The 13,866-nt window shown below is 40.2% G+C and overlaps 2 protein-coding genes across 2 annotated transcripts in view; one reads left to right on the top strand and one right to left on the bottom strand.

The window, feature by feature from the left end:
- The window catches only part of LOC116305127 (uncharacterized), a 71,783-nt gene that overhangs the window by 30,775 nt on the left and 27,142 nt on the right, over positions 1-13,866 (top strand). Inside the window, exons 4-18 of the mRNA XM_089026002.1 lie at positions 3,615-3,859; positions 4,886-4,973; positions 6,166-6,561; positions 6,773-7,195; positions 7,473-7,898; positions 8,256-8,362; positions 8,786-9,065; positions 9,531-9,718; positions 9,915-10,093; positions 10,799-10,974; positions 11,047-11,133; positions 11,438-11,616; positions 11,922-11,994; positions 12,188-12,289; positions 13,110-13,363. Of these exons, the coding sequence (XP_088882128.1) occupies positions 3,615-3,859; positions 4,886-4,973; positions 6,166-6,561; positions 6,773-7,195; positions 7,473-7,898; positions 8,256-8,362; positions 8,786-9,065; positions 9,531-9,718; positions 9,915-10,093; positions 10,799-10,974; positions 11,047-11,133; positions 11,438-11,616; positions 11,922-11,994; positions 12,188-12,289; positions 13,110-13,363 (3,203 nt within the window). The remainder of the gene's footprint in view (positions 1-3,614; positions 3,860-4,885; positions 4,974-6,165; positions 6,562-6,772; positions 7,196-7,472; positions 7,899-8,255; positions 8,363-8,785; positions 9,066-9,530; positions 9,719-9,914; positions 10,094-10,798; positions 10,975-11,046; positions 11,134-11,437; positions 11,617-11,921; positions 11,995-12,187; positions 12,290-13,109; positions 13,364-13,866) is intronic.
- On the bottom strand, positions 1,268-3,161 carry LOC148914031 (uncharacterized). Its single transcript, XM_089025952.1, has 4 exons — positions 2,633-3,161; positions 2,011-2,546; positions 1,577-1,934; positions 1,268-1,438 (listed from the first exon to the last, which is right to left on the bottom strand). The coding sequence occupies exons 1-4, from the start codon at positions 2,984-2,986 to the stop codon at positions 1,268-1,270; spliced, it is 1,419 nt and encodes a 472-aa protein (XP_088882078.1). The 5' UTR covers positions 2,987-3,161.

Below are 13,866 nucleotides of genomic sequence, written 5' to 3'. Positions count from 1 at the left end.
AGGGTAACAATGTTTCATGTCTAAGGATACGTATTCGTTTTCGTCATACTCCATGTTCCACAGACCTCCATGGCCGTGCTCTACGCAGGCTTTGGCTATGTCTCCAAATTCCTTAGGCGTGGACTTCCATCCATTTCTTTTCTTCGCAGCTAGGAAGTCCAAACTACGGATGCTTAAGACCTCGTCTGAAAAGTCTTCCCCTAACGTCGCACAAGCACTTTGAATGCGTTGGTGTTCTACTTGGGGCCTGTAGAGAGTACCATCCTGCGTCATGAACTGACTTCCTTCCGCGTCCATTAACCAAACGGAATTCTCGTGGACTAATTCTGCCAACGGTGACATTTTATAAACCTTAGTTTCCTTCTTTTTGGGAAACCTAAGTTCTCGCCAAGCATGTCCATTGTGTTGGTAGATGACAATAGGGGCACCTCTACCTCCATATTTTTTCGTCCCTTCGTAAATGCAACCGTCCGTGATGTCCTTCACGCGTATGCGGCGTTCTAAAGCCGTCTCTAACTTCTTGATGTTTTTGATGGTACCTCCGGTTTTATTAGTATCTCTTTCCCATTTCCTGATGACTTCACTTCTTTTTGGCGTAAGCTTGCCGCCACGAGAAGAATCTTCGAAGAACTCTCTGACCAATTTCCCGACGCAATTGCCCGGATGTCGCATTGGTCGCAACTTTCTGACATCCGGCTCCTTAATCTCGTACGCGCCGTAAATGACAACGGTAACCGGGTAAGCGACCTCATAGAAGAGCATGTCAATTCCCTCTAATGCCCCTGGTCTCGTTTGCTTATTCAAGATGAACAAACTCTGCTTACCAGACGCCCTGATGGGATTACGGCCCTTTTCTATCACCCACTCGCCATCCAAATACTTCACGAACGTCAACTCCAAGCGGTAGTCACCGTCCGGCATTCTGTCGATTATCTTTTCAGCCATCTCGTGATTCATCGTCTTGTCTGTCTTTCCCTCCATAAACGTCGCGAAGACAAAATCCGCATCTGAGCTATCCATCACCTGATTTCCCAGCCTGCGCACAGTTTCGTTTTGAATGTCGTTGACGGATGCCATGTATATCTAAAGGATATCTTTCCCTCTGTTTGCGACCCCAACAGAGCAGCAGTTAGGCACATTTCGCGTGTCGGCCGATCGCGCAAGACCCCCTGTAGGGCGGGTTACCGACCTCTAAAAACCCACCCCCCCCCCCCCTGATGTTTTTCGACTTTCGATTTTTGGCTTTGTCGGCGCTCCGCGAGTCCGCCTAACTGCTGCTAAGGAAGATTGAGTATACTCCAAATTTGGCGCTGTGCCCCATGCTGTCATGCCTGGCATCTCCAGATAGTGTTAGGGGCTCTGGCAGTGACTTTACTTCACTTAGCATTACTTTTTGGTACTTTTTCCAAAACAGCAGGATGGAAGGAAACAGCTTTTCCTAAAATTCAAAAAATAAATTTACATGGAAAATAATTCTCCTACTTCTCAGGTACAGAGCCCTTGTTTGCATTACTCAACTAAATTCAACTATGATAGATCATTTTTATAAATAAAGCATTTTGTAAACATTGCGTACCCCTTGATGTTTAAAGAAAGTAGTAAGTGTGATGCAGGCAACTCCCATGTGCTGAAATAGCCTGAAAACCTTGCTTGCAGAAGCACCTGCAGTTAGGACAGCAAAGCACAGGAGAATATTACCAGCTGGGATCTTAGTGCCTGTCATGTTGGGTTGGCTTCTCCAAGCATTTTCCTTCTTTGGGCATCTGGGGTTTTGGCATGTAGTAGTGATATTGACCATAGTCCCTACTTCTCGGTATGTCACAACAGGGTTTTCAGTCTTGCAGGAGTGGCAGAAGGAGAACAACAATAACAGCTTGGACAAGAAGACAATGTACTTAGGCTCAGTTCTAGTGCTATAGTTGCTTGAATTGAATCTGTAAGACAAAACAACAGCAAAACAAATTATTTTTTGTCAAGATTTAAACTATAAAGATCAAATTTATTCCATACCTCTTTCCTGTCATATGCTCTTCATCCTCCGTTTCAGTTTCTGTCTCTGTATCTGTGTAGGGGTGATAGTCAACGTCATCAGGGATACTCTCAGGCTCTTCCTCTGTAATGTCATAGTCAACTGTGTCCTCATCATCTTCCTCCACTTCCATATTTACATACTCATCGTCTTGTTCCAAATTCTCTCCGATCCTTTCTCCAAGACCTTCTTCATGGTCGTTCAGCTGTGTTAAATTACACTGAATACCACAGGACGATTTTGGAGTGGGTTCCTTTGCCAGAGAATCGATCTTGTTTTTTAAATCGATGCATTTATTATGTAGCAATCGTTTTTCTTCTTTGAGCTTTTTGCAAGCCAAGCAATCTGGAGTCTGGGTGCTGAAATCCCGCGCTGAAGAACAATCCTCGGCACTGATTACTGTATCAGGCTCCTCTGCATTGTCTACAGGTAACCTGTCTTCATTCTCAAGCTCTCTAACAGGTCCCATGGCTTCTCTGGACTCACCAGTACTAGCAGCGATCATGTCTCTAAGAATCTATATAGTAAACAAACGATAGTGCTACAGTTGGGGCATATAGTCCAATATGTGTGACATTTTTTTATTATCAATCGACGACTTACCTTTCGGCGATTTCTTTGAGAATTGTTGGCTTCAGCTGAACTAGTCGATGGAACTGGGTAAAGTTTTGGGTATGACACAATTCCGGTCTCATCCCTTACTAAGTGTGCCAGCTTTCTGTCGTCTTCTCCGAAAGAGTAACGCTGACTGTAGTCCTCTGGAGAAAAGTGCTCCGAGCATATTGCCGAAGTCGCCGTAGGCGTCCATTTTGCTCGTCTTTTCAACACAAAATCGACCCATCTTTTCCTTCTAGCCTTTGCTATTGGTCGGTCATCATTAAAATAAGGGATCGTATGAAGTTTTATGCCTTTCTTCGTTATATTTGAACACCCTCCAACCACGCACCTACTAGGCATATTTACAATACTTCGAAAGGCCGATCTAAACTGTGTCACCGAATTTACGTCACAGAAAAACTAGTGCCAGTCCATTAGCGTCTCCCAAAACACGGCCAACACGACTGGGCGTCGCCAGAAATCTAACTTTGAAGGCTGATTTCGAGGTGAAAAAAATTCGAAATCGAAAATTTTTTTTTGGGATATTTATCTATATCATCTAGAGATGACAAAACCGTAAAAAAATTCTAGACCTGATATACACTTTAAAATGTACGTGTCCGTTAACGTTTTCACTGAGGCATGGTCAAATTTCGCTTCGAGGGCAATAATGTTAACAACAATAAAAAAAATCGTATTTTGAAAATTAACTATAATTATTCAGCTTTCAGAAAATGTATATTTTGTTTGTGTTATACTATAAAGCCAGCGCGTTATTTACGTTTGCGCGCATAGTGGTCGTAAATGTATCCTAATACCTTAACTGAACAAAAGAAAGTGTGCAAGAGATCCTGGTAGTGGTAGTAAGTGTCCCCATTGTCTACACGCGCGTGCTTAATCATTTCGTTTTCGTAGTAGACATCCAATCGCAGCACGCGTCATATCAAACCCATGTTATAATGATATTTATCATATAATTATCCAATAGGTGGTTACCTTTATGTGAATGCATCGTCTGGCAGACATGGTGACAGAGCAAGGATCATCAGCCCATACATCCAAGGAACATACTGCATGACGTTCATGTATCACATGTATGGTATAAACATGGGTACAGTCATGGTATACATCAAGATAAATGGCACTCTGAGACCTGTGTGGATAAAATCGAGGAATCAGTTCAACCGGTGGAGGAAGACTACTGTTTACTTGGATGAGAAACAGAAATTCCAGGTGGAATAGCCCTCATTAACGTCCCTATATAAAACTATAAAAACGTTTAGTGAGAATTTTCATCTTCTACTATTTCATTAGTGCCACGCGGTCCACATACTCTCATCTTTGCATCATAATTACCGCGACCTAACATCTATTTCACCCCGGCCTGCTCTCAGTCTGACCTCTAGCTCAGCTGGTAGAGCATCGGTAGTACAGTTCCGAAGGTCGTGGGTTCGATTCCCAGCGAGGTCGGAAATTAATTTTTCCGAATTTAATTCCAAGGGCTTTCGCCCGGAATAACCTCGTTCCCACGCACTACAACTTACCTATATTATCTTCTACTAGTGAGAATTTAGGAAAGTTAAAGTATCCATCAGACTGGGTCTGTAAGCCAGCATATTTGCAGATCTGGGCGCGGTTGTACGAAGGGTGGATTGTGCAATCCGATGGATAAATCCTTATCCAGTCGAGAAGTCGATGCTGTTATCCAATGAATTAATCCACTGGATAGGATTTATCCGTCGGATAGCGTTATTCGTGCACCTTTTGTACAACCGGGCCTAGAAGCCAATAACACTTAGAGTACTGGGTCTCTGTGGGCCAGCATATTCCCGGTTCAGGAGTACATTACTAGGAGCATCGTCCCATACTGGGTCTTTGAACCACAATATTCCCAGCCCATTACTAGAAGCATCAATCTCTCATACTGAGGGGGATAAGGTCTGTCAGAAACATATTCCTATATCAGTAGCCCATTACTATGAACATCGTACCATACTGTACGTGTCTGTGAGCCAACATTTTCCCAGCACACTACTAGAAGCAGCCAACTCCCATACAGGGTTAGTGAGCCAGCATATTACTAGATCAAAAGCCCATTTAGTAGGAGCACAGGGAGCGTCGTCCCATACTGGGTCTGGGTTTGGGTTCATAGCTGTCCATATTCAGGTTGGCTTGAACTAAAACAAGCTTTTTATACGTTTCCAGTTGTGTTGCTAAGTATAAAGTGACTATAATCATTTTCTTGTAATTTTTCTTTAGGTGGTTATAGAAGGCATAGTAGGTACTAGTAAGAATAACGCTGCAATTGATGAGATGACCTTTACTAAAGGACAATGCCAACTAATTTGTAAGTTAATTATTTAATCGGGATTTAAGAAGTAAGAGTTAATTACCTCGAACGGAGGCAATAAGCCATATACATCCCGAGGGCCGCAGGCCCGAGGGATGTATAGGCTTATTGCCTTCGTTCGAGGTAATTAAGTATTTTATTTCTCAATTGAGAAGGTTTTCTATCAAATGTTGCTCATTATAAATGCGAACGGTCTATATATAGTTATCAACCGGGTTAATAACTATATATTGACCTCGCATTTATAATGAGGGTTATAACAAAAATAAAGCCTTGTGAATAACAAAGAAAACCGTGTCAATTGAGAAATAAATAGTAATAATACCCAGAACAAAGAACTGAACGTTTTAAAAAGTGTTTTTATTAATAGAAGGCTACTTAATTTTATATAATTCATAAGCATTGTGTACTGTAGATATTTAACAATTATTCTCCGATATTCACTGAGGCTGGGGCAAATAATTATTTTAGTATAAATACACAGGTGATTCTTTCAAAAAAAAAAAAAGATAAAAGCCATTCTTTACCGGTAACAGCAACAAAGCGGCTGGCCACCATTTTGGATTATCGCTGGAGGTGATTATCGTGTGATAGTATGAACTTCTCCACTAATCAGCGCGCGAGATAATCACCTGTGTATTCTTACTATAGATATATGTTTGAAGTTATTAGTTTATATTATACATTTCATTTTAAGTTTCGTAAACTGAACACGTCTGTTAATCGTTCAGTATTGTTCCTTGTGTGCAAATAAAGACAGTTTTTCCCTTAACTTGGGAAAGGCTAATAAAATTCTGACGGTTATTTGTCTTATGCCTAAAGCAGGGCCTCGGAAATATAAAATATATAAATAAATAAAACAAAACGAAGCCGCAGAGACGGCGCTTTCCCTGAAATTTTCCGGAACTCTCTTACTCTGAACAAACGCGAGTTGACACTTTAAATGATAACAGTGGCGGATCCAAAACGATTTCAATAGTGGGGGGTGAATGTTACCTAGAAAGGCATCACATGGTATCCTTTTTAGTTCTTATCTTATCTTTTATTTCTATTAATTTCAACTCCAAAGAGAGAATGGGGTTGGCTAGCCGTTCACTCCACCCCTCTGTATATGCGTCCTTGGACAATCAATTCTGTGCATTGTTGTCGAGTGTTTTCGTCTCACAGAAATCGCTCTATTCTATTACAGCAGTTCGATGGGTTCATGTTTACTACAAAATGGAAACAAGTCACAGTTCCTTCAAAATCCATACGTCAATCAGTTTTGTCTATGATGACTGGACATACGACTTTTCTTTCACTGCAAAACAAACTCAAACCAGTCCTGACGAGGTTCTTTATTTCATCTATCCAGAACCTGTATGTACCAAGGAAGTCGCTTCGAATAAATTCTCGACTGCTGACTTGAAGTGCATTCCTATCGAATTTTTTTACGGGTCGAAAAGAAAGGCGGTTGGACAAAGTAAGATTCTATTGATGCGGCGATCGGATAGGTTGCCGTCAGATGGAATCGCATTGGAAGGTGACAAGAAATGCTGCCAAGAAGCCATAAAAGGATTCTTTTACGCAAAAACAACCAAATTTAGTAAGTTTTTGAATCTAAAAGCTAAATTATTTTTGTTCAAGATTAGATTGAAATTCGAGGGAAAATATGTTTCTGTTATGTTCAAACTAACATACTACCATCCACCAAAAACACTCGGGTCTTTGCTAATCTTGTCTTGTCCATTGGATTAGATTGGTTTTAAGAGCAATGTAATTTTTTGAAAGGTGTTAACTTTTCGTTACCTTCATAGGGTCATCTGCATGTCTCCCTGGATGGCATTTTGTTGCTCCTTCTTGCATCAGGTTAATTACGACAAAATTAGACTGGGTCTATTCCAATGACGCCTGCCGAAGACGAGGAGGCAAACTGGCTACCCCTAAAACGACAAATGAGTTCATGAACTATTTCCACAACTATTTCAAACCATTAGTATTTATGGGGGTAGACATATTGTATCAAAGGTTTTTCGTTGGGGTAGAGGCTACCGATGGGCACCGATGGCTCTGGATAAATAACAAGGAAACTGCTAAAGATTTTCGGCTTAATAATGAAAGCAAGAGTTCGATTGGTAAATGTGGTGTACTTTTGAAAGATCATTCCAGAAATGAGTGGACTTTGAAAGCTGTTTCGTGCAATTCAAAGCTTTCTAGTTATCTTTGCATGAAAAGCGCAAGTAAGTAAATGCAACTGACAAGCGTGGAGTTTGGTTGACACGACAACGAAAAAAATATTGTCCTGCCATAGCCATAAATAATGTCCACCATGCATTCCATTCCAACTATCGAATCCATCCATCCATCTATTCCCCTCCCTCCCTCCCTCCCTTCCTTCCTCCCTCCCTCCAACATTCAGATGCATTAATCCATATCACAACATTCAATCTTTTGTTTTACAAACTCAATCATTACAATACTTTCACGTCTGATTAGAAGCACCTTTATCATTGACAGGTCAGTCGTTGCAATGTGAAAAGGGCTGGATTCGTGCTAATACAGCATGTTTTAGATTTGAAATTTCCAAGGTCCACAGGACATGGTATGAAGCAAGACAAATTTGCCGGCACAAAAACGGCCTCCTTGCTGTTTTAAGCAGCAAAAGCATAATTAGAAGCCTCGGCGCAAGTTTGGATTTTTTTGTGACCGGCAAACAAGTGAGCAAAGATATCAAAATGTTTGTAGGCCTTAAGTACGTCCCTGATTTCCGATGGACTGAAGATAAAGAACCTGTTCTAAACTCTATGTGGTTTCCGGGTCAGCCTGATTTGTTGAAGCTCCCAAAATCCAGCTGTGGCGCTATTAAATTTACTCGATTTGGTTGGAGGTTGGTTCAAGTGAACTGTGGTGAACCTAGTGGCCTAATCTGCCAACAAGACGAACGTAAGTCATCTTTCTTTAACCAACAACAATAAGCCTTTTGCAAAAGATTGGCACGTGATTGTTACTGGATGGCAGAAACATTTGGACTTGCTGGATTACCAATGTCGTATCCAAACCTTTTCAAAAATACTTTTTTCCCCAGTTTTAGGATTCTTTTGCTTTTAAGATACGAAGAAGTTTAAAGCTTGTTTGCCATCCAACAGAGCTTTCCCCAAAAGACCTTAAGCTGAATTGATTCGTTATCAGTCATATATCAGCACATGACTGACTGATGCGGTGCGGTGCGGTGCGGTGCGGTGCGTTGCGGTGCGAACGCCCCTCAAAAAAAATGGCATTATATGTTATATTATATTTCAGGTAATCTAGCCTATCAGAGACCTGTTAGGACAAATGCTTCTGCTTCTTTTGGACGTCCAACTCTGGCTACAGATGGAAGTTATGCAACTTGCTTCGCAACGACAAAGGTAAAAATTATCCAAAGAGGGATAACTATAAATAGGTATCTCAAACATCAAAGTTAAATTGAAAGTTTTTAACAATTCACTGTGGCTGGCAGCACGTAACGGGTCAGCGTTTGACCACCATTTGGATCGTTTAATGAGATTCAAAGACTTTTATCAGCTGAGTGAAACCCAGCAATAGACCCGTTGCATTTATTTCCTAGAGGAATTGTTCTGTTGTCTTTTCTTATGCAAAAAACATTACTTGTTTTGTCCCTCAGAACAATTCTTCTTTGGACACATAGGTTCCAATTCTCAGGAGATTGGAATTCTTTTGTTTTGTCCCCCATGGAGCTGCTTTGACTTCACATGCAAGGGGTCTCTACTAATTATAACAGAATGACCAAAATGTTTCTAATTCCTTTACGACCACAAATTTTTTCTCAGGGTAGCCAGCCCTGGCTTGAAGTGGACCTACGGAAGCCATTTTTTATAAAGAAAGTAATAATAACCAACAGAAGAGACTGCTGCTTCCAAGACAATGAGCTAGGAGTTACGCTTGGGAGAAGAGGCTCCACTTCACAACTCTGTCCTATGCGTACCAACGTTTTCTTAAGTAAAAGTACAATCTTTGTCTGCAGTCAGCAACTGAAAGTCCGTTACGTGACTATTCAAGCTTTAAAGTTGGACAACTTGACTCTTTGTGAAGTGATGGTTACTGCTACAGGTTAAATGTTGTTCTTTATTGAAATAATGTTATAGAGACCTTTGCTAGAAATGTTGAGTTCCGTTCGTATGGTTTTAAATAGCTTGACCACGTTGAGCTGCGCCACTGCGGTACTTGCGGTGGTAATAAGCGATGACGACCTTTTTCAGTAAAAATATCATATGATCGTAACGCTGACGGTGCTAGTTCGAGCATTTCGATTGGATAAACACAAATCTCGCACTTTATGATTAGTTTAAAGTATGGTCATCAATTTCATATTGTGACTGTGCCATGCGCTTTTCCCGCATTTCACAGTCATCAGTTCAAGATCTGCTTTATGACTACGAACGCCGTGCCGTGTCTTTGAAGACTTGCGCGCGTTTTCTCATTATTGGACAAATAGAAACGTTGTATTCCCAGCCTTCCTTTGAACTTTGGACAAGCAATGAAAATAAGTGCGTTCCCTCATTTTAATATTTCTAGAAAGAAAACAAGACTTCAAAGGAGTTTTCCAAGAGGTGTGGCATCACGTGTCATCATATTCAGTGGATAAACTTCGTTTGGACGATCGCTTCCCTTCACAACCAGAGAAGATAGCTCGTATTAAAGACTTTGATGCCCCAGTTTACAATCTGATTTATTACGGACAAAGTTTAACGACATATCTTCAGGTATGTTTCTATTTGCTAAATACACATATTTTGAATGCGCTAAGCAATGAAAGCCCCCTTATTATTGGCATCAGTTAACCTTTGTGAACGATGCAAATTCTTATCGAATGTGACTGTAATCAAAAAAGAAAGCGTCATTCTACGAAGGTCTATTCACTGATTTTTCAGTTCATTTGGTATATATGTGTTCTTGTAGGTTCCAGTCAGTGGCGAATACGTCTTCTACGCTGCCTGTAACGATGCATGTGAGCTCTGGATCGATAATGCTACAGAAAGCACCCTCAATGAAGGACAAAGTTTAACCTTTCACAGTTCAAAAGCGAAGATTCTGGATTTATATTACAAAAATTTTGTGGGACACAACGTGTGGGACAGGTAGGTCCCTCTTCTGCTCCAAAAAAAAAAAATTCCAAAAATATGAAAGGTTGACTGATTGGTTTTGATTGACGGAAGCGAAAAACAAAATTTAGGCGTGCAGCTCCCAGCTACAAATTTTGCATGCTTATAAAAATAGCAGTAATTCGATTTCTTTCTCCAGGTGCCTTACTTTTTCTCCCTTCACAAAACCCAACAATATCAAGCTAGATTCCTTTTCAATCTGTGAGTTAGCCGTTCCCTGATTTTGATCAGCCCAGAGGTTGTTTCAGGATTCGATGAGTGAATTGTTCGGCCCAGCGGTTTTTTCAGGGTTCGATCTGTGATTTTGCCGTGCCCTGACTTAGATCAGCCCAGAGGTTGTTTCAGGGTTCGATCTGTGATTTAGCCGTGCCCTGACTTAGATCAGCCCAGAGGTTGTTTCAGGGTTCGATCTGTGCTTTAGCCGTGCTATGACTTAGACCAGCCAAGAGGTTGTTTCAGGGTTCGATCTATGATTTAGCCGTGCCCTGAGGTAAACCAGCCAAGAGGTTGTTTCGGGGTTTGATAAACTTGTTTCGATGTTTGTTTTTCTTGTTCAATGTAATTGGTTCTTTTCCTAAGATAAGTACTACATAAAAATACACTAATTTTCCAGCCATCAAAAGTGCTAATCAACAAACGGAGCTGTATTTGTCTACATCGTATTATCATTCGATGTTTCAGGTATCCCGATAAGCAAACGTCTCTTCCAATATTTCTCAGTAAATGCAACCTTTATAAGCTCGAAATGTTGATGAAACAAGACTCTTCTACTGACTGTGCATCTGCTGGTATGCGACTGCCTAATGGTACATTTGAGAGGCCAATACCAATGAAAAGGCTGTTCTACGTTCGTCCTGGTAAGATTGGAGCTTAATAATGATCACAAATGATTCTGGCTTCCTACAAAATCTATTTATCTTTTATTTTAGGGTACAGAAATATCAGCTTCAATTTTATTGGTTACGATGGAAATAGGATCATTACAGTTGCAAGTAATCGGTTGATAGATGTCAAAGGTAGGTGGCGCTGTGTTAAAGATTTTTCTTCTTCTAGCAGCTGTTGTTACTTCTGCTGTTGTTTCTGCTGTTAATTGTTGCTATTGATGTTCTTGCTTTCTCTGCTGCTATTGTAGCTCCTGCTGCTGCTGTCGGTATTCGTTGCTGCTCTAAATACTGTTGCAGCTGCCGTAGTTGCTGCTGTTGCTGCGGTTGCTATGGTTGCTACTGTTGATGCTGCTGCAAATGTACTAAAGCCATCCATACATTTTTCTTTTCAAGTTGTAATCTTAAAGACTTTTTTTTCTGAAAAACCTTTTCGTAGCATCATATGAGTATTGCTGCCTTGGAGTCTATTGTCCAGTCTGTCCAGTCAAAGTTTATTTACAGTTGGATGATAAGGTGTTTCTGGTCAACGAGACTCTTTCCATGAACTGCAACACTAGCCATATATTTGAGTTCAAGCTCAGCCTTCTGAAACGTCCAAAGTCCTACCCAATCAAGGTATTGGAACTTTATTACAAGCCAAAACTTATTTTAGGATGATTCATCTTCCATTCTGAGTGGGCCTGTGAGCCAACATCTTCCCAGATCAGGAGCCTATTACTAGAAGCATCCATCACCCATACTGGGTCTGTGAGCCAGTACATTCCCCGATCAGGAACTCATTACTAGGAGCATGCATTTCCTATACTGGGTCTGTGAGCCAGCATATTCTCAGATTAGGAACCCATTAATAGGAGCATCTTTAAATAATAAAGCTTGACCATCGCATATATTGGGATGACATGAAATATTGATGTTTTCAGATACGTTTTAGCTTCGTTGATGAAGAAAACAGTAGAGAACAAGATTTGACAGTTGGAGAACTTGTCATATATGGTTAGTAGTATAGTAAAATTGAAACTTTTAAGACGAATGAAAAAGAAAGCTTGTGAAGAAAACTATATTTCAAGATGACGATGTCATTCTGGTTTTCTAAGATGTAGTTGATGCGCATGTTAGAACGTTTTAAACCGCAAGTAATGATAGCTCATATTCGTTTTTTATGCAAATATTTTTATTTCTTTGACAGCTAAAACTAAATTCGAGTGTAACTACATAAAGGACACGTGTTCTTGGAAGAATGGAAATATAGCTATGCATAACCAATGGAACTTTACAAAAGGAAATGAAGGTAATGATGAATGAAGATACTAGGAAGAACTGTCTTATTCTTAAGCTGGCTGGCTGTCGAGTGTTTTTCTGTTTTAGTCATTTAACGGAGGGTAACACAATAAGAAAATGAGCAATTGGTCCAAACCGATGATCACACTACGTACTGTTGTAACGGTTCTGTGGTTAAGTAAAGCGCGTTTATGATTGATCGGAAACAAATTGCAATCCTAAGACTTTCCCATTTTATCCCTTTCGGACAAGGTGTCGACATTCCCTTCCAAATAAGTTTCCTAGTTTACTTCACCCATACTAAAGTACTGTCGTTATCATCAATCGATACTTGATCGGATACAAATCGTAATCCTAAAACATTCCCATTTTCCATATTCAAACAGGGTGTCATTCGAATTCCATTCAGAATACGTTTCCTTGTTTGGATTACCAATACTAATTTATTTACTTAACAATTCCTCTTTATCAAAGAAATAATGCTTAAGGGAAAATTAATCTTAATACCATTTCCCGAATTCGCTTGAGTTAACACCAACAATGGCTCCAAGACGAGATTATACTTGATGTCTTCCTATGTTTACTGTATTTTATCATCTTCAACCTCAACTTGGAGCCTTTTTTCCGTGGTCACCCGACAATACCGCCATGTTTATTCTCATGAGAATAAGAATCGTTGTTTAACCCGCATCAATTTATTTTCAAAGAATGGAAGGCGGGGCTACGCTTGAATCCATCATTCAAACCAACATGGCAACCGCGTAAAAAAGACCTATTGGTTCTACAACCAGAAAATAAAACCTACCTCATTATTATCTCTGAATTACCAGGGTATTACTTATCAGCGAGTGAATTCCACACATCGGCTTGGTTGGAAAGTGCTTGGATTCCAAATGATGAGGTCACAAATGTTCTCGGCTGGTGTCTGTCATTCTATTTTCTCCTTCCAAGTACTTCACAACTTCAAGTCATCCTAAAAACGCCCTCAAACCACAACGGCTCAGCGATATGGAGTCTGAGCGGCTTTCAGAGTAAGAACTGGTCTATCGCTCAGATATCTTGGAAATCAAAAGAAAGTATAAAGGTGAGAGACTAAGGCTCATGTCAAACGTCGAATTTCACATGAGCCGAACCTAATGACATCAAAAAAGACCGCATCGTTATCCATTGTTTCAATTAGGTTCGGCTCATGTGAGGTTCGACGTTTGATATCAGCCCAAGAGACCTTACGTACCTTGCAGGTCGGGTGGGATTTCAAAAATATTTTTTCTTTAAAACCCCCTATAATTTCTATCAATATTTTCAACATTTTAACTAAAAAAAATACTAGAATACTCAAATGTTTTGCAATTGTACTCATGATTCGCATTAATCAATAGCGCAGCGCAGTCGTGACGTCATAAAAACGAAGACAAAGGCGAAATTCGGACAAACAAACTTACAAGTTTACTTTCAGCAGATAATTTTCACAGCCGATCGCAGTTGATCTTAGTTTACATGGGTGATTATTGTAACTTTAAGTAAAAATAATAAAATCGGTTCGTATAAATCCTCGTAACGGTTAAACAGAATGCAATGTTTGTCCGA

The sequence above is a fragment of the Actinia tenebrosa genome, unplaced genomic scaffold (genome assembly GCF_029948245.1).
Source record: "Actinia tenebrosa isolate PJP-AT-01 unplaced genomic scaffold, QUT_ActTen_1.0 PGA_scaffold0__85_contigs__length_37466705, whole genome shotgun sequence".
Classification (NCBI taxonomy): domain Eukaryota; kingdom Metazoa; phylum Cnidaria; class Anthozoa; order Actiniaria; family Actiniidae; genus Actinia; species Actinia tenebrosa.
This window is presented reverse-complemented; position numbering and strand designations above follow the sequence as displayed.

Excerpts from the sequence above, each read along its gene's own strand:
- LOC148914031 (XM_089025952.1), bottom strand. The coding sequence starts at position 2,986 with ATGCCTAGTAGGTGCGTGGTTGGAGGGTGTTCAAATATAACGAAGAAA. Across the intron at positions 2,547-2,632 it reads CTCAAAGAAATCGCCGAAAG|ATTCTTAGAGACATGATCGC; the intron begins GTAAGTCGTCGA and ends TTTACTATATAG. Across the intron at positions 1,439-1,576 it reads CTTTCTTTAAACATCAAGGG|GAAAAGCTGTTTCCTTCCAT; the intron begins GTACGCAATGTT and ends TTTGAATTTTAG.